The sequence below is a fragment of the Crocuta crocuta genome, unplaced genomic scaffold, assembly GCF_008692635.1.
Source record: "Crocuta crocuta isolate KB4526 unplaced genomic scaffold, BGI_CrCroc_1.0 scaffold219, whole genome shotgun sequence".
In the NCBI taxonomy this organism is placed as follows: domain Eukaryota; kingdom Metazoa; phylum Chordata; class Mammalia; order Carnivora; family Hyaenidae; genus Crocuta; species Crocuta crocuta.
In genome coordinates, this window is record NW_027551572.1 from 6,959,759 (window position 1) to 6,979,868 (window position 20,110).

Here is a 20,110-nt window from a genome sequence, read left to right on the forward strand (position 1 = left end):
CCTTTTTGTCTTTTATCTGTGGTCCTTACTGTGCAATTAATTCTACTTGGTTGCTATCATGGGCACAATCCTTGCAGGTGAGAGACTATATATTTCTAGATCTTGTGGGAAATAAGTCCTGTCCTAAATATATGAGGATCTGAGTAAAATAATCAGGTGATATAGATGTGGTTTTACACATGCTCAGCAAGGAATTATTGACTGAGATTTTTTTATTTGATAGGCATACAGATCGAGGCAGAGTCCAATCAGTAGGGACAGAAATAAGAAAAGGCAATGTGGGAAACATTAAGAACAAGGTTGGCAAAGGTCTCAAGGAGCTAGAGAAGGAAAGACCAAAATTGTTCAGGCCGGGCATTTAGAAGAGGGCTGAAGTCCAGGAGCGGCTCCTCAAAGGCCTCAGAGCTGAGAGGCCGCATCGCCTGTGAAAGGGGAGTCTGTCCTGGCAGCTGTCTGTCTGTGGGAGGGAGGTCAAGAAAGTGTAACAGTGCAAGGTGGCATTGCCTGGAGGGCCTGCTGGTCTAAACTTGAAAAATAGGCCTAAAAGTCTGCTCCTCTTCAAGGATAGGAGAGCTAATGGAAAGCTGGGGCCAGAGGAGCAGAGTCAGGGTAGAGGTGGCCAGAAAAGCTGGAGACAGCCTGCTAGGTTATCGACTTGTCCGGATAGGCATGAAGGTGGAAGCCGGCCAGCCCACTCCTGAGGCCACGGTACCACAGAAAAGTAAACAGGGAGATCACGGCCAAGGGCCCAGTCTGAGAAGCGCCTCCAACCATTCATTGGATTCAAGGGGAATTACTTGCATCAGAGCTGGAGGGAAATTTGTTTGGGACTGCAGCCTCAGGGTCTCTTGCCTGTGCCGGGCTGGAGGGCAGACAGCCACTCGCCCCTTCCTATGGACAGCACCTGTGTACTGGTCATCCTATAAGGCAGGCTCCGAAGGACATCTGCTTCTGAGTCGCTCTGTTTTCAGCTAAAGAAATAAGTACGCGAGGGTAGTTACAGAGTCCTTGGCTTGCTATCTCCTTTTTTCTTCCTCAGCTTCCCTCCATGAGTTCATGTCCTGAGGGAAATTCATCAGCCTTCCTTTGGGCCCATCTCCCAGCCTCCCAAGTGAGGAACTGCACGGACATACGAATTTGTGCAAATAAACACTGAAGACCTAGACCTAGAATCAGTCTCTGGAAAAAGGGGGTGGCTGTGTGCGATTTGAAACATGGAACCCCAAGGCTCTAATCTCTAACCATGGACTGCTTTCTAGGCGAGGGCCCTTGCGACTCTGAGGTGGAGATTCCCAGCAAGGGGTGGGGGCACATCCAAATCAGTCCAGGTGTGGAGGGGGGGGTTCACACTGTCCACCTTTACTGGTTGTGAGAGCACCTTCGAAAAGAGCATATGCTCCTCGCTTTGCCCCCCTGCCCCCCACGTACAAACTGCTATTTTAATAAGCCAGTTGTGATAATAAGCCAGTGTGTCATAAACCTCAGGTTTGCTGAGACAGGAAAAGATGGGAGGCTCTGCCTGGAGTCATCAAGTATTTTCCCACTGCCTGGCCTGCTCTGGCAGGATCGAGAAGCCTGGGGGATAATCTTTGGCTTCACCCCTGCTGTGGGAGTTGGCCTAACAAAGCCTATGCTTCTCTTTAACCTTAGTTTCTGCCAACCTTAACTGAGAACACCCATGAATGAATGTCTGATTGCCGTCAAAAACAACATGTAAGGCTTAAGTTTGCAGAGGGTAGAAAGAGTCTAAGCAGAAAACTGCAAAATCCTCCACTTTGGGCCAAGAAATCAACTGTACGTCTACAGAGAAGGAAGCTGTATCCAAACAGCAGCTCGGTGAAATGGGCTCAGGGGTTTTATTCACTAGTAGTTCAACAGATGTCAGTAAGATGATTTTTTAAAAAAATTGTAGACTCAGATATGCAGCATCGTCTAGATGAAGAAAGGAAAATAATTATCCTGCACTGTGTGATTTGCTTAATCTAGGGCATCGTGCTAGAGACTGCCTTAAAGAGACCCAAACCGGTCTTATGAAAAATTATAAAAGCAATTGGCAATGTTTAATGATTTTTATTTTATTTTGAAGTTCATTTATTTTGAGAGAGAGAGAGAGAGAGAGAGAAAGAGAACGAGAACAGGGGAGGGGTAGAGAAAGAGAGAAAATCCCAAGCAGGCTCCATACTGTCAACATGGAGCCCGAGGCAGGGCTCAAACTTGTGAACCGTGAGATCCATGACCTGAGCCGAAATCAAGAGTCAGATGCTTAACTGACTGAACCACCCAGGCGCCCCATAATTGGCAATGTTTAGACTGAACCAGAAAAGCCTTGCGGGGTGAGGAGACGCCCACAATGGTTGTGTTCTAGTATTTGAAGAACTGTCCTGATAAGAAGGAACTAAATGTATATGCTATGGCTCCAGAGCTCACAACTAGGATCGGTGGGTGGAAAGCAAAGGAGAATGGCTTTGACTGAGAATGATAAAGAAACATCCAATAATTAGAAATGTCTAACACTGAAAGGGGCTGGCCTTGGCGGGAACGAGTAGCTCTCACTGGATGCATCTGAGCAGTGGGAAGCTGCTGTTGATGGGCAGGCTATTAAAGGCATTCTGCACCTTGCAAATACTTTAGGAAGGGGACTTCTGAAGCCTCTTTCATTCAGCAACCCAGGGGAGGGTCTGGCAGTTGGGTGCAGCTGTTAACAGTGTACTGCAGGTGTACATGGGTGTAAAAGAGGGAGGAGTTAAAATATCAAGTTAACCCTTCTTTGGCCTTGTGAAAGCATTTGTAACTATGCGCCACTTGGCAATGCTGGTGGGGTGCACACTCGGTTACCAAGGGTTTACATGTTGCAGCATTTCTACGCGGACCTCACAGAGGAAAACAATGGGCCTTGTTGCAAAGCCAGATTTGGATTTCAGAGTTAAACTGAAGTTACCTTTGAGTACAATTAAAAAGGATATGTCAAAATTAAAACCATTGTTAAAATTAATCAAAGATTTAGAAAGGTAGAATGAACTCCAGAGCTGGAAATTACTGATTTAAACAATTGTTCTCACATTTTAAACCACATAATGAGCTAAAAATTATGAAGCCTCAGAGTATAGCTGTAAAGAGTAGTCTAAAACCAAAGTCAGAATGAAATGTTTTAGCTTTCAAAACTAAAAAGCAGAACAATTACTCCCTACAAAATGGTATAGGAAGAGGTTTCTGACCCCTGCTAATTGTTTTATTATTCTTCAGAGGGGCACACTGGCAGCATTTCCCAGGGTTTTCAGTAATTACACTCCATTCAATATCTGAAGAATTACAATAATTCTACGTGGAACATACTCGTGCCCTTCCCATACAAAGCCTTCACAGAAGTGAAAAAACAACTTACAGTAAATTAGCAGGAAAATTATCATAGTTACTGTTTATTTCAGGGCTCCATATATCAGAGGCTAATTCTACATTGTATGTTACATTTTCTTGGAGGTATTTGTAATATATTTCTCATGCTGATCAACGGACATGCTGGTTTTTAGGATCCTTTATGAAAATGAAGTTCCAACTTTTCCCATTGCCTCTTTGTGTTTGAGAAATTATTCAGTGCAGATGCATGTCACTTAATGCTTTCCAGAGTCCTCAAAACCGTAGTATTCAGCAGGCTGTGATCAGTGTTCATGTGTATATACTTGTAAAGCTTTGACTCTTCTGTGAGGGTCTTTTTTTCTTTCCTGCCGAATAAGTTGGGTTTTTGTTTGTCTGTTTTAATACTACACAAGATTTCTCAGTCATTTTGTAGACTTTGGCAAGCCAAGAGTCCATGAGAGGAGAAAGCAAGGACTGGAATTATATAGCCACTCAGAGATAAGAAAATCTCTTTCCCTGGCTGGAGCCTTATCAATTTTCTGCTAGTGTTAGAATTAATCCACCGTCTCCGCTCACCCCTATAGAGTCTGAGCAGCAAAGGTGTTGTGAAACAATACACAGACTGGGGGTCCCAGCTGCTGTTCAAATACCATGAGCAAGAAATGTACATCCTGACTGAGAAATGGTCTCACGGATGTTTTTCCTCATGTTTCTGTCCTTCCTATTTTTTTCCTCCTTTCTTCCTTTGTCTTAAACTAAGTTGAGTGCAGTATAAAAACTTTGCTTATAAGTCTTTATGGCAACCAAAACATTAAAAAGAAACTAAGAGGATCACTTAATGACAAAATTAACAAAGGTTAAATAAGTTATGATCTATCCATAAGATTGAATACCTACTCATTTTTTTTAAAAAAATGCTTTAAAATGCAAGTGGCATGGAACACAGCCACAATGCCATGTGAAAAAAATGTGTATCACAACAGAAATATATATGTAAAATATGACTTCAGTTGTTTGAAAAAATTTTACTTATTTTTAAAGCATTAAAAGGAATTGTACTAAAATATTAATGAAGTCACTCTGTGAGGTGCTATTCTAAGTGACTTTTACTTGGCTCTTAACTTTTCTGCATTTTCTAAAATAATATATACACGTGTTAGTGTTATGATCAGAAAGGAGGAGGGAATAAATCAAATAATTAAGATTGACATTAAAACTCACTTTTGCTGGAAGATAAGAAGGGTCAATAATGCACAGTATTTAGAAAAATGTATAAGTAGAATATTTTGATTATATTCAGTCTAATCTAAAGCCTCATTTTGAGTCCTATTTCCTGAGAGGAACTGGGTAAGCTAACCCTTCTCCAAGTCTCGGATAGTCACAAATTCGCTTACAAGTTCACAGTGACCTCCAGAAGGGATGGTGAAAACGAGTCCTGAGGAGTAAGACACAGTCTGAGAAACAACAGACTAATTTTTATGTCAGAGGCACAAACAAATCAAGTAGAATTATGCCATTAGTTGTCCTCATCTGAGAAGTGCCTTGTATGTGTGACTATAGATGCCTCTCAAGTAATTCAACCTGTTCTACATCAACCAGCTGCCTCTGGATAGTCAGTGCCTCAGAACAGAATGTTTTTCACGGACTCAGGTGCTACTGAAATAAATCATGGTTTGGTTTCCTTTATAGACTGTATGCTAAGCTTACTCGCATTTCATTCTTTCTTTTTTTTCTTTATTCTTTTTAGCGCATGATTGCGAATACCGCCAGAACAGTGAGATACTGCAGGAGCCAGCCCTTCAGTAAGTTAAATGCCGCTGTATGCTGCAACCCAGGTCTGGGTGATTAAGTCCTTTTTAATGAGGCTACTGAGACATTCTAGAAGTCTGCGTAGTATTTGATTGTGTCAGGGACACTTTGGACCATGAAATCTCATGGGATAGAGGCCTTGAGTTGGAGGATTTTCTAGTTGAAACACTAGAAACTAACCATAGAAATAATATTTTATGAATGAACTTAAAGAGAATATATTTGCTCTTTCGAGTGTGGCTAGAGACGACTAAGGCATGATCACCAATGAATCTCGCCTCAGAGCAATTCTTTATGACTCACTGCTTGATGCTGAGAAACTCACATCAATTCCTGTTGACTCAGTTCTGTCGTTTTGAACTGGGAAAGATAGTACATTGTCTCTCGGGGTGTTGCAAGAATGCATTAATGGGTATAACACATTTGTAAAAGGCCCCATAGCAGGGATTCATAGTCTATTTCTAGTATTCCCAGGGGAATTTAAGATGTTCTTCCTAAGTCTGAACATATAATACAATAACTGCTACCATACAATGCTCTAATATAAAACTATTAACAATAATAAATAGAAATCTTAAACTGATGGGGATTAAGTTGCATCACAGCTCCAGATCAGCTCACCAGACCAGTGCTGCTGTCTCCTGGGCTGGGACTTTGGGTGTGGGTGGAGCTTTGGCTCCCTCATGCTGGGTTGGGAGTCAGAAGGTGGCCTCTATAAAGTTCTTTGCTAAATTCACTTTATGAGTCACTTGAAGTCATCTGGCTCATTAAGCCAACATGATCATTTGAGATGGACATGACTGTGAGGCTACCAGTACCGTCCCCTCCAATAAACCTTGTGCTAAAAGAGACTAAAAGTTTCTCAATTTACTAACCAGAGCTATCTTTACCCTCCCTAGCCCAGGACTGGCTCAAAGTGAGGATTTGCTAACATAGGATGCCAGGACTGATAACTGCTCACTTTTTAATGTACAAAGGGGGAAAAAAACTAGGAAAAATAATCTTTCCTTGGGGAGCAAGTACACCTTTAAAAATTTTATTCAAATGACTGTGCCTCCTCTTCCTTCCAAAATGAGAATAGTCTTACATGTCGTCAACCGTTCCTGCCTGGATTCTGGAAGGATTAAAATGCCTCACATCTCTTCATCTAGTAATTTACTATATGTATAAAGACATGGTCTGAAGCAGCCATACATGTGAAATATGAGAATATATAAACGATGTCAGTCTACAAGGCCCATGAACCCATGGCCCTTCGGGGATCCAGGAAATTCCTGAAATGAAACACAAAATTTCTGTGCCTGAGAGGGTTTGTAGCCTTAGGAAGGTTCTCAGTGAGACTGAAGAACTGTGATAGAATATGTTTTGTTCCATAAGCTTCTTTGGAAATAAATCCTACATTGTCCAACATCTTCTCCTAGAAAAGTGGGGGTGGGCTGGGGGGATTTTATCCACACACACGCACACGTGCACGCGCGCACACACACACACACACACACACACACACTGCATAGGAGGAAGTTATCAGTAACTGCTGGTAAACAACAGCTGCTCAGCTCTGAAGTCAACAGTCTATAGATAAAGCTATAGGAATAGATTCATAAACACTGTGGGAATATGTACAATGTAATTACAGTATATTGTACATATAGAGTATACTGCCAGGGAAAAAGCGAGGAATTAAACACTGTGGTATTATTTATATGTGATAATTATACTGATGGGTTTCTTCTTAGAGCAAGTAGGGCCTTTGTATCTTCTCTCTGCTATGCTGTGTTCGGACCTGCAACACTACCCTCCACCCCTTATGCAAACAGCATTCTAACTATCTTTGGGAGTGATGTGTGTGTCTAAGAAGAGCAAATGGACTGCAAAAGGCTGTGTGTTATGAGGGAAAGAACATTGGCCTGGAGTCTAGACTCTGGCTTGGCCACCCCCAGTGCCCTGCTAGATAAGAGCCCCATACTAGTGATCCGTGGAGCAGAGGTAGCCCATGGACCAGGGCAGAAGCATTGGGTCTAAACAGAGCATGATTCCCCTTTTATTTGGAAAAAATATCATCATTACAAAAACTCCAGGAAAGAAATCCAGACTTCTCATTTCTCTAGAAAAATAGGAAGACCTGGCAACTCAGAATGCAGATTCCCAGGCAGCAGCATAGTGCAGGAGCTGAGTAGTCACTTCCAAAGGGACCTGTTTTTCTAGTTCACCACTGTCAGATTTGGCCTTCCTCACCCATGTATATTCTCTGCAGAGGGCTCTGGGCACTTGATTCTTCTTTCAGCCTGGTTTTGGAGAAATCTGTGAACTTCAGATGGCTTCCATTGCTTACATGCTTGGGGAAGTAGGTGAGAATAGAATAGTAACTGGGATTTCAGAACAAGCAGCATTGGGGAATTGAAGGTCTAGCAGAAGTTATGACTTCAGCACATGAGCTGAGTTTTTCCCTGCATGTGGACAGTCTCAAAGAGCACACATCTATGTAGTGATGCTATATACTCTGTGCAAGTAACAAGGTGGGTCAGATTTTCTAATCTCACTGGCTTGCTTCAGTTCAGCCTTGGAGTTAAACACTTTCGTTAGAAGCTAACAAAAACTATGTTTTTTGTTAGAAGCTAACATGAAAACTATGTCTTGGGGTGGCTCAGTTGGTTAAGCATCCGACTCTTGGATTCCACTCAGGTCATGATCTCATTGTTAGTGAGTTCAAGCCCCACATCAGGCTCTGCGCTGATAGTGCAGAGCCCACTTGAGATTCTCTCTCTCCTCCCCTCCTGCTCTCTCTCAAAAATAAATAAAACTTAAGGAAAAAAACCTTATGTCTTTTGCCATTAGTCCTCGTCTATATCAAAGGGGGAAGAGAGCTGAATGTGAGATGCAGGTGGGATGGAAAGAGGAAGCAATTTTAATGGATAACCAGGGGCTATCAGGTGATCCTTTCACTTTAATTTGGTGCCATTTTTCCACAAAGGAAAATGATCAAAATAGGTGATTCCAGAGAACAAAAGGGTGGGAGAGAAGAGATGGAATATCCAAGTGGAAACATTTCAATGAATATGGTATGTTGAAAGGTTTCAATGGAACCTTAGAATCCATGATAAATGTAACAAGTAATTGGAGAAAATAAAGCTGTATCTTATATGCGTATGTTACACAATGCCAATTTGCTCTCTTCTCTTTCAACAGATCCTGATGCAGCTCAAGCTAATAAGAACCATCAGGATGTCCGGAGTTATGTCCGGCAATTAAATGTGATTGACAACCAGAGAACTTTATCACAGATGTCACACAGATTAGAGCCTCGTCGACCATAGACCTATAAAGTGCCCAGAACAATGGTTTGCCTCCAGTCCACAGTCTTTCAAAAATGCCCTTTATGCTACTACTGACTGTATTGTCACTAGAAAATTCTACAAAACAAGCAGAAACGCACCCTGAGACATGTCAGGGCTGTAGCGTACCAGCGTCATAACAAGAGAAGAAATTCTTGGACTTGCATAAAGCTTTCACACTCTAGAATAGGAATCTCCAATTTGTAGTTATACTACTTTATTTCCAATTGTGCCATCGTTTTTGCTGAAACATAAATTAAGTTCCAATGATAATGGTAGAAATACCATAGTCAAGAGACATATCAAGCCCCTGACAGTTTTTCTCAGAGTTGGCTGGGTGAGATGTGCTACAAATGCAGTTTCTTTGGCTACATCTGTGGTGGTATAATTTCATGATTTTATCTCAACCTTGATTTTGGAGCATGGAGAGTTTGGAAGGTGTTGAGGAATCACGTAAATCCAAACCATAACTTGTATTCTAGCATCTTCATAGTCTTACCTCTGAAGGAATTGAACCCAACCACATTACTATAAAACATTATGGCTATTAATGTAATTTAGGGAGGACTGGTCCATAATTTCTGAATGATACATAGAATAATATTTATGTTTACAACTTTTTTAAACTTACAAATCAGGATTACATACGTAAGAATTCCACTAAGAAACTCCAAGGTTCTAGAAATTGCCAGCGTTAAGAAAAGAACATTTCAAAAGAGCACAATATGCACAAAACATTTTTCAAAATTAAAATATTTTCCTGGGCATTAAAAGTCTTTACTATTGGCTAATTATTGTTACTGATTTAAAAAAAACATATTTTCTGGACTTAAATGTTATTACAAATATCTTAATTTTCAGCATTTGTTTTGCACTTTCAAATAGATTGTAAATAGTTCATTCAATCAATGGTATAGTTATTTATTTGCTATATAATAGATATTGTGCCAAATGATTACTTTTTATTTATTTTATTTAGTATGTAATTTTGGAGTACATTTTTTCCTCTTTTCACAATTAGGCTACATTTAATGTGTAAGAATTGTATGTATGTATATCTTCTGTAAATAACAGCTAGTATCTTCATTAAATATAACTGTTGACAAGAAAAGGTTGTGTTGTTCTCAATTCCTATCATATGAGAGGGGTACTCAGATCTTTTTTAATTGAAATAAAATTCACATACTATAAAAATCACTCTTTTAAAAGTGCAAAATTCAGTGCCTTCTAATATATTCATGAGTAGTTCAGCCATGGTCACTAATTCCAGAACATTCCTCTCATTCCTAAGAGAAAGCCCATGTTCATTAGCGGATACACCTCATCCCTTCTCTCCCCAGTCTCTGGAAACCACTATCTGCTTTCTGTCTCTGTGGATTTACCGATTGTGCACATTTTGTGTAGCTGGAATTATATGATATGTAGCCCTCCATATCTGATTTCTTTCACTTGGCATAACATTTTCAAAGTTCATCCAGCTATAGCATGTCTCGGCACTTCATTTCTTTCTATGGCTGAGTAATATTCACTTATATGAATACACCCCAATTCATATGACCCAATGGACAGTGGATCATTCCACTTTTTGGCTATCTCTGGATTTTAGAGCTGCTTGATTATGAGGCCTTATACCATTTCATGGTGATTTAAGCACTTAGTAAATATTTAATGAAGAGATTTCTAAAATTCCCTGAAGTCCAAATATGCCTCTATCTTTTCCTGTTAGCATGTTCCAGCGTGTGTTTCAGGCTAGACTGGTCTCACAAGTTCACAAACTATTCCTCCAAAAACAGACCCACAACTTGGAAGCAAAAAATAAAACCAAGATGGTATCTTCAAATAAATTGGGGAACCACTGCATCATTTACCCCATTCTCGGTAATGATTCCCAATATTCATTAACATATTAACAGAGTCTGAGAAGTCTTGCTGTAATCACTCCTAACATCCCACAGTGGGCGCTCACTTTGAGAAATGCTAAAGGAGGCAAATGCCTTTCTGTGTTCATTTATATCGTAGTTCAAGGTCCCCAGGCGAGTCATCATATGCAGTGTTAACCCTCCCACCTAGTGGAGCATAATGCCTGGAATTTACTCGAGAATTCTTTTTAAAGTCACTGAATAAGTTTTCTTGAAGCCATTATTGCTCAGTGTTTCACTATCTCATAGGCCTCAATATCGGCTACAAATTTTCACCATTATATAGTTTTCCCTTTCTGGATAATTTGAAAGCTGAGAGATGATGCTGATAGCCAGTCTCCTGGGCATTCTTGCTCTTGTTTACTCTTCTTTATTCCTACCTTATTTCAAAGCTGATATCCTGGGGCACCTGGGTGGCTCAGTCAGTTAAGATCGGACTCTTGATTTCCGCTTAGGTCATGATCTCACAGTTCGTGAGTTTGAGACCCGCGTCAGGCTCTGTGCTGACAGCATAGAGGCTGCTTAGGATTCTGTCTCCTTTTCTTTCTGCCCCTTCCCTGCTTGCTCTCTGTAACTTTCTCAAACTAAATAAAAATAAACTTAAAAAAAAAAGCTGGTATCTTGTGTCTGACAGCCCCTACCCCAATTTCATAACTGATAACCTTTTGACCTTTTAATTTAATTTCAACATGATTCAAAATTGATACATATCCCCCAGTGTATATTCCTCTTAGTCTTCCAAATGAGAATAACTACTGCTGTACTTAATAAAGATAAGAGATTTTAATTATGTCTGGTTTCTTTGAAAATGCATTTAGTGCCGTTATTCAGGGTAACCATGGCAGAGTAAAAGAATTTGCGCCCTCCAAATGGACACAAGTGGCCAGGCAACCTTTCCTGAAACAGGAGATGCAGTTAATGTTTTAAAAATTGCAAACATGCCAAAAGAAAATGAGAAGCCTATGGGGTCACAAGAAGGATGAGATTTGCTATAGGACATGAAAAAGAAAAAAGAATGTTTTTACCAAAAACGCCTGTAGAAAATTACACATTTGAGTGTTTAACATACCTGCTTAGCAAGGTCAATAGACAGTGTACAGGAGCTAAGCTTTTCCAGCAACTTTTAAATACCTTGCAGGTTAAATAGATTTCTCCTGAATTCAGTGACATTTCTTCTTAAATATGAATGCAGATCAATGACCACCAGTGTGAGAAAATTAAAAGAGATGTATTCTGGTTTCAAAATGTGCTTATAATTTTTTTTTTAAAAATCAGCATAGCTATGCAGTGTGGTAAAAATGAACCCCTACCTTCAATAGATTTCCTTTCGCTGTCAATCTAAAATGTATTACATTTCTTGCTTTGGAATGATCTTAATTTTCTTTATTTGTTTTAGGGTGGGGAGGAAGAATTCCCTCTGCCCTTCAAGATTCTTCTAGCTGGACTAAGAATCAAATTGACATGAGACAGATTAACAGGAGAAAATCAAATTTAATATTATACACATGGAGGGTCCCCACACAGACATGGAAATGTTAAAGATGGGCAAAGTGAGGTACATGTACCATCTTAAACTAAGGAGAAGGGAATGGGGGTGGGGGATCTTCAAAGGGAAGGAATACAATCTTCCAAAAGAACGAAAAAGAGTAAATGTTTGCTGGGCCACTCAGAAACAATGGGACAAAGAGAAGACTTTGATCAAACAGGTCTTGCTAGGTTCCTCCTTCCCTACAGTACCTAGTTCATATTATACTGTAGTTATGTATGGGGATAGCTTTCTTCCTGGAGCAGGTCCTCTGTCTAAATTCTTTTATGCAGTTGAGAGAGGAAGTAAAGAGCTTTTCATGAATCTGCTGGGGTTTGAGTGGTTTTTAGCTCAAATAATCTTGATGCCAAAGTGACCCATCTTGGGCAGCCTACCCTTGAGCCCTACACCTATGTTGAGAACAGCGTGGTGTCGGATGGGCAGATCTCTTCTAAACTGACTTAGAAACATTTAACTTAATTTGAAGAGACCTTAACTTAGACATAGTTATCTTTCTATTCACTTATTCATTAGCAAATAATGGTCGAGGGGCCTACTGAATGCCAGGCCCTCTAAGAGCTCAGCATTCAATGGTGAGGAAAACTAGACAGTCCCTGTTCTCCTGGAGCTAATCACCTAGCAGGGGAGACAGAAGATTAATAAAATAAACTAATAATATGAAAAACACCTCCAGGGAAGGATACGGTGTTACAAGGACATGTCATAAGGGGTCTAGCCTGATCCGAGGTGAGGAAATGTTTCCTGTGGAAGTGACAGTAGACGCGTACTCGGAAGGATGAAGATGCTAACTAAGCAGAGACAGAGAACATGTTCTAAGCAGGACTCTAAGCGGTGTGAAGAACAGAAAGGTCACTGTGGCAGAGGCGAGGGGGGCGCAGGCGAGCGTGTTCTGAGATGTGGCTCAGAGCTGCAAAGCCTCCAGGCCTTTTCAAGGAGCTTCACCTTTCACCAAGAGCAGTGAGAAGCCATGCTTGAGGCAGGGGTTTGCATTCCTAATGGTAGCCCGTGGAGGGCAGGGTCATTGCTTTATGTCACTGCATTGCACAGACACATGGCGTCATCCCTACTTCCTTAATGACCATTTTATGCAGGCTTAAAGGTAAGGCAGAGGGAGTTGTGGATAATGGCAAATACTAAAAGCAGTCATGGGCCCGGACACACACAGAGTCAAACCATCCTTCCTCCCGACTTAGTCCGCACTGGGCCACTTTTAATTTTTTGTTGTAAAATATACATAATATAAAACTTACCATGCTAACCCTTTGCAAGTGTACAATTCAATGGTATAAGTACATTCACATCGTTGTAGAACTGACACCAGCATCCGTGTCCAAAATTTTGTCATCAACCCAGACTGAGACTACCCATTACACCATCACTCCACACTCCCTCTCCCCCAGCCCCCGGTAAGCACAAGTCCACGTTCTGTCTCTATGAATTTAGAGGTTACCTCACATAAGTGGAATCACACAATGTTTGTCCTTTTGTGTCTGGCTTGTTTCACTCAGCGTTATGTTTTCAAGGTCTATCCATGTTGTAGCAGGTAGTCAGAACTTCCTTCTTATTTTTTTTTAAATTTCTTTATTTTCTTTAAATGTTTTATTTATTTCTAGGAGAGAGAGACAGCGTGAGCAGGGGAGGGTCAGAGAGAGAGGGAGTCACAGACTCTGAAACAGGCTCCAGGCTCTGAGCTGGCAGTCAGCACAGAGCCCGACGCGGGGCTCGAACCCACGAACCGCGAGATCATGACCTAAGCGAAAGTTGGACGCTTAACCGACTAAGGCACCCAGGCACCCCAGAACTTCCTTCCTTCTTAAGGCTGAAAAATACTGCATTTGATGCATATGCCACATTTTGCTTACCCATTCATCCATCATTTGGTTTGGATGAATCTTTTTGGCATTGTGAATAACACTGCTGTGAGCATGAGTGTACAAATAAATCCCAGCTTTCAGCTCTTTGGATGTGTACCTAGAAGTGGAATTGATGAATTGTGTGGTAAAACATGTGTAATTTTTTGAGGAACTGTCATACTGTGTTCCACAGTCCCATTTCCTAGGCTACATCTTCCATAGCCCGTGCCTACCTGTGTCATCTCCTTGGAGACCGAGGCCGCCAATGTATGGCATGGCTGCTGGGAAGAGCAGTGGCCAGGGCACCCCGGACTCAGTATGTGAGTATCCAAGCATGGAGCAGGAAGCTTCCATTTGCCACAATGCCTTCCTTTAAGCCATCATAGCCCAAGACGCAGTCATAGGCCCAGAACTTTGGTCTGTCCCTGATGCTTTCTTTGTTATCATGTCAGACTACCACTGCCTATTGCCTGACGCTGAAGGTCTAGAGGAAATGTTATTAACCCCAAGAGAATAGGGGCGTGGGAATGGGAAAAGTGTCTGCCTTGCTTTGGCTCCTTTGCACGTGCTTGTCCAGCAGCTAGGGAAGGTCAAGGATGATGCTACAGGAAGCCAGCATTTTTGTTCTTGGGGCAATTTAAATTTGGAAAGACTGGGGCCAAAGCCCTGATACAAAGGGAAGTGAGCGCAAGGCACTGTGACTTCAGGGGTGCTGGCATGGGAGCTCCTCCAGACCTGGGGAAGAGAGAGAGGCTGGGGCCAGGGCATGGGAGAGCTGTTTGAGTCTGCAATAGTCCCCTCTCTTCAAACCTGCAGGGAGGGTTCAGATTCTTCCTTGCAGGGTGAGTCAGGAAGAGTGGAAATCCTACAATATGAGGACCAACACAAGAGAATAATTGGAGCAAAAGTTGGCAATAAAATTCTTCAGAATGGGTTTTTGCAGTGCCTGAGAATAGGATTGGAAGATGCTCATGAAGTCTCCATCCATCCATCCATTGATTGATTGATTGATCTTTTATGTTTCTTTATTTAAGAGAGAGAGAGACTGGGAGGGGCAGAGAGAGAGGGAAAGAGAGAATCCCAAGCAGGCTCTGTGCTCTTAGCAGAGTGCAACACAGGGCTCGCACTCATGACGGCAAGATCATGACCTGAGCCGAAATCAAGAATTGGACACTCAACCAACTAAGCCGCCCAGGCACCCTGGTCTCCATCCATTTAATTGAAAGCAGGTGGCAAGAGTCTGTAGCATGATAACAATGAGGACCTGGCAGGAATGAGGACAATTGATGGTTCCAGTAGGAGGCCTGACGTTCCAGGGCAGAGAGACAGAGTCTCATGGTTCAGTCTCCCCAGTGAGGACAGGGGCTCAAGGTGAGGAGCCACAGCAGCTCTGGGGTAAAAAGATTCTACACCAGCCAATATGAAGCAGCTCTAGAAGGTTGGGGAATGAGGTGGTTCATCCACATTGTGGAAAGATAAACCACACCAGCAAGTACATCAGTTGTTGTGTGTATATTAAGGTTCTCCAGAGAAACAACACCGGTGGAATGTATGTACATGTGGAAGGAGATTTACTTTGAGGAGTTGGCTCACATAGTTGTGGAGAGTGGAGACTTCATAATCTGCAGTGTGGGCCAGCAGGTGGGAGACACCAGAGAGCCAATGGTACAGATAAAGTCCAACCCTTCTGCTCGGAAATTTCCTCCTGCTTGAACAGACCAGGCTTCTTATTCGGTTCAGGTCTTCAAATGATCGGACGAGGCCCACTCTCTTATAAAGGGCTTTCCTCTTCCTCAAAGTTCACCAATTTTAAATGTTTATCTCATCCAAAAACATCTTCCGAGTAACACAGAAAATAAACCTCACACCGTGTAACGAATCGCCCCAAGATTAGTGCCTTAAAACAAAGACAATGACTCTGTGGGTCAGCTGGGTAGATCCACCAATGTGGGCCAGGCTTGGTGGACCAGGCTGTGGCTCAGTTGTGCCTCCGCAGGGGGCCTGTGTGGGCCGGCCTCACACGGAATGGCTCATCTCTGCTCCACACGGCCTCTCACATTCCAGCAGCCTAGCCTGGGCTCGCTTACTTGTCAGCGGGGAAGGGTTCCCAGGGAGCAAGCAGGTAAGCAAGAGCTCTTGCGCCCCAGGCTCAGAACAGGCTCGCCGTCGCCAACACTCTGCTGGCTCCAGTGGGTCAGGAGGACAGCCAGGATTCAAAGGGTGCAGAAAAAAGTTGGTCCGAGTGTTGTGGGTTATCGTTAAGCTGATTAACAAAGGGTGCAGAAATAGTTCTGTCTCTGGGTGTGCACAGCTCCCAAGTCCCGTGACAAAGACGGTGGATCCAGGGAAAGGGAGACTTGAGCCATTGTCACCAATGGTCTGCTAGAGTGGGGCTAGCACAAGGTGTGAATGCCTGGAGGGCGCACTGCTCTTGTTTGTGGAGAGTTTTTTGGGACCTGCTGCTGCCAGGCATTTTTAATATTTCTTTTTATTTTTTAAACGTTTTATGTATTTATTTGAGAGAGAGAGAGAGAGAATGTGCAGAGGAAGGGGAGAGAGACAGGGAAAGAGAGAATCCCAAGTAGGCTCTGTGCTATCAGCGCAGAACCTGATGTGGGGCTCAAACTCACAAACTGTGAGATCGTGACCTGAGCCGAAATCAAAAGGCAGACACTTAACCTACTGAGCCACCCAGGTGACCCTGAGGCTGTCACGTGTTTAAAGTGCTTCTCTAGGGCGAATCTAGCTCTTGGGGAAGGAACATGGAATATCAAAAAGATAAAAGGCTTTAAAATCAGACGGACCTGGGTTTGACTCGGCACCTTCATGTGTGTTAGGAAGAAAGGTCACCCTTGCCTCCAGCTGGCACCGCCCCACTGGAGAGCTCTCTTCCCACCAACCTGCCTGGTGTGTGCCACAGCTGGCACCACTATGCACGGTAGGGCCCAGCTGTGAACACAGGCCAAGGTATTTAACCTCTGATCTTCAATTTCCACATCTGCTAAGTGGAGTCATAAAACCTTCCTCACAAAGGCTGTGTCAGGATTCAATGAGTGAAGGTATATAAAGCACCTGGCATACTGAGTGCTTGGCACTCAAGAAATATCCATGCCTTTCCTGCCTCTCTGCAATACTGAGAGGCAATAGTGAAGAGAATGTTCAAGAACGCCTGAGAACCTTCAGCCAAAACAATCACAAAAGGATGGAAAGGAGAAGAAACCTATATGGCAGCCTTGAGCCACTGAAACTGACTTGAGGGGCACCTGGTGGCTCAGTAGGTTAAGCAGCGTATTCTTGATTTCGGTTCAGGTCATGATCTCACGGTTGGTGAGTAGTCACTGCATGGAGCCTGCTTTGGATCCTCTGTCCCCCTCATTCTGCAAACCCCCCCCCCACCGCTCTTTCTCTCTCTCTCTCAAAAATAAATAACATTACAATGTGTTTTTTTTTTTTAAGAAAAGTCATTGACTTGAGGTGAAGGAGCAATTTAAGAGGCCTGACCTTTACCCTTATTCTTTGTCCTTTACCCCAACTTATACCAATTTCACAAAGTTTTTGCTGCAATAATTGAAACAGGATACAGTTACCTTGAATGGACCCGTCTTAAACATTATTTACAATAGACTAGAAAAAATTCCAAATTACCGAGTAAAAGAGGGGAGAGGTAAAAGTAGAATAAACAGATAAAATGTTCACATATGAAAGAGTAGATCAGAAGCCACGCCAAGTGTGACACAAGCCATACACATCTCACACTAGGAGTTAGATTTTAACCTAACTTGGGTGTTGATTTACATGTTCAGTCCACATGGCCTTGAAACAATCATACGCTGTTATGAGATTCCTCCTAAGAAAGGAGTTCTTCATTGGTAGTTCTAATCTTCTCTCACCTGATGCTCACAGGTCATTATAAACTCCATTTGTATTTGTGCCTTCAGAAATTAAATTGAAGGTATGAGCCAAAGGGTACACTAAATTAGGGATTATTGCTTACGGCACTCCATGTGAGCCAGGTGATGCTAGGTCCTTTTAATTAAGAGCGTGTTTTCAATAACAACACAAGCAAATGAATAACATTAAGTCAACACTGAAAGGCTTGCCTTGGGGAGGATTGTGGGAATAAAGGAGATATGCAGTTGTATTATAAGCCTCATGGACAGAGTTCATTTACGCATTAGAAAAAAACTCTTTGGAGCAACTGAATAAAGTCTGTAACACAGGGCAAGGAAATCTTTTGAGTACCAAGAGAAAATGATTGCTGGGATGGGAAAAGAGGAAATTCTATACTTCCATTTAAAATTAGAAGAATAGCAAGAGCAGCAAGGAATATAGAGTTGTAAACACAAAGTTCTCCGAATTCTGACTTCAGAAGAGAATTTTCTGGGATATATTGGTTCAGTCACCAATACTTTTCACCTGTCACTTCACCTGCCATTTTTGAATACTTACTATATGCCAAATACATATACACAGCGTTTTAGTCTAAATACCTATGAGATGAATAGTCTTACTGTTTATTCATGGGGAAACACTGAGAGAAATTATCTTGCTCAAGGTCACATGCCTAAATTACAGCAGAGTTGGGGCTTCAAACCAAGTATAATCTGCTTCCAAAGCATATGTTCTTAACTATGAGGCCACACTGTCTGCCTCTTTTTTTGTCCCCAAGAGAATGGATTATTCAGGCTGTTGAGGCCACAAACTAAAAATAACAGAAAAGAGTTTAGGAATCAAAGCATAAGATTTATTTTGCCAAATACTGTAAGTGGAGTTTAGACAAGAGATTTGGGTGTATTTTTCTCCAAAGTTTGTCTTCAAAACAGAACTGTGTGTGTGTGTGTGCGCGCACTCGCGTGTGGTCCTTAATAAATATCTCACACTTCATATATATGCCATGGAAAAATTTTAATTTCACAGGATATTATAACATTCTGTATTTGCAGTAAAGAATCCACTCATATTCAGAACGGGGCTTCTGTTGTGTATGAAACACTTTGTCTCTTAAGCTGAGTGGTTGTTTTCATATTATTCTCTATGTCTTATCTCGTTAAAATCAACTCCTGAAATTTGAGGGACGTAGATTTACTTGAATATTTTGTAGAAAAGATGGAGAAGGGGGTTTTATTACAGAATCCCATTGTATTTCTTTTCAAAATATCTTCACAGGACATGTCTTGTCTTCCAAATTTTTCTTCTTTGCTGCCAGTCATATGGTCTCCTCTATCCACTCCCAATTCTCCACCCCTCTAGTTTGCAGCTCATCCTTGGGGACCCAAAGTCATGTTTGATTTTGCATGAAAATCAGCTGAATTTTCTCATAGTCCTAGCTCCAAACATGAAAATCTCTGCTCTAACTGAGGATGAAGATATTGTTTGTCCTCAGCAAACAGAAGACCTCCTGTTATAGGGTAATTCTCTTTAGAGGGGTAGTATAAAAGACCAAAGAAACAAACAAAAACACCTTTTTAAAAACTGTTATCATACAGAAAATAGTCTTCTTTGAAACCAAAACTAGCTAAGCTCCTTCTGCCTCCTAAAGGTGAATGTCATAATTCATACTGGGAAGACTAAATCCCTCTCTTCTCACTTTCCATTTTAGAAACCAGTGGGAAAAGAAAGGAGAGACTGAAATATCAAAGTCTTCTGCAATTCTGCTGTGCCCTAGCACATATTTAACACGGACATACGTTCATGGCAATAGGAGTCTAACCAAATCATCACCTTTCCACGTGGAGATAAATTTCCAGAATGCACATTGGCGTCACTCTTCCTTTATCTTAAAACCCCCTAAGTCATAATAAGCTTAGGGATAGTTTTTTTTCCCTGATATTTTTGACAAATCCTCAGAGGCTGCAATGATATTTTCAATGCCCTTCGTAATATCAAAGGAGTTCTACTAATTCCGAATTTTTTCCTGACCTTTACCATCTTGATAATTGGTTGCCCAAGTTGTAGCAAACCTTTCATTCAACTGTTCATTGGGTTACTCTTCCTGGGTATTCTTCCTGGATACACGTCCAGCCTTTTCTCTCACATTTTTTCATTAGCTATAATGAGTTATAACTTCACAAAGTGAGAAAGAACAAGTCTGAGGCACGATGGCACTAATTCTAGGGTACTGGCTGAGTCAGCTATGAAAATACCCTAAAGCAAGCCTACCAGTCAACATGTCCCTCTATGTACTTGAGGTTCCCATGGAATCTTCCTATTCAGGGAAGTGTCATGTAGGAGAAAAATCTACTTCACAACAGCAGAGAAAATCCATGCCACCTACTTAAAATAGGAAACAACATTTTT

General features: G+C 41.8%; 1 protein-coding gene across 8 annotated transcripts in view; it reads left to right on the top strand.

Annotated features, from left to right (window-relative positions):
* Window positions 1-9,540, top strand: part of RAPGEF4 (Rap guanine nucleotide exchange factor 4) — a 288,709-nt gene extending 279,169 nt beyond the window's left edge. For 6 of the 8 annotated variants that reach the window (XM_077751097.1, XM_077751098.1, XM_077751102.1 and 3 more), the window contains 2 exons: window positions 5,102-5,156; window positions 8,350-9,540. In XM_077751097.1, coding sequence (XP_077607223.1) covers window positions 5,102-5,156; window positions 8,350-8,477 — 183 coding nt within the window. In that variant the 3' untranslated portion in view covers window positions 8,478-9,540. The remainder of the gene's footprint in view (window positions 1-5,101; window positions 5,157-8,349) is intronic. The other 2 variants (XM_077751099.1, XM_077751100.1) reach the window with 1 other exon arrangement.
* The last annotated feature ends 10,570 nt before the right edge of the window (window positions 9,541-20,110 follow it).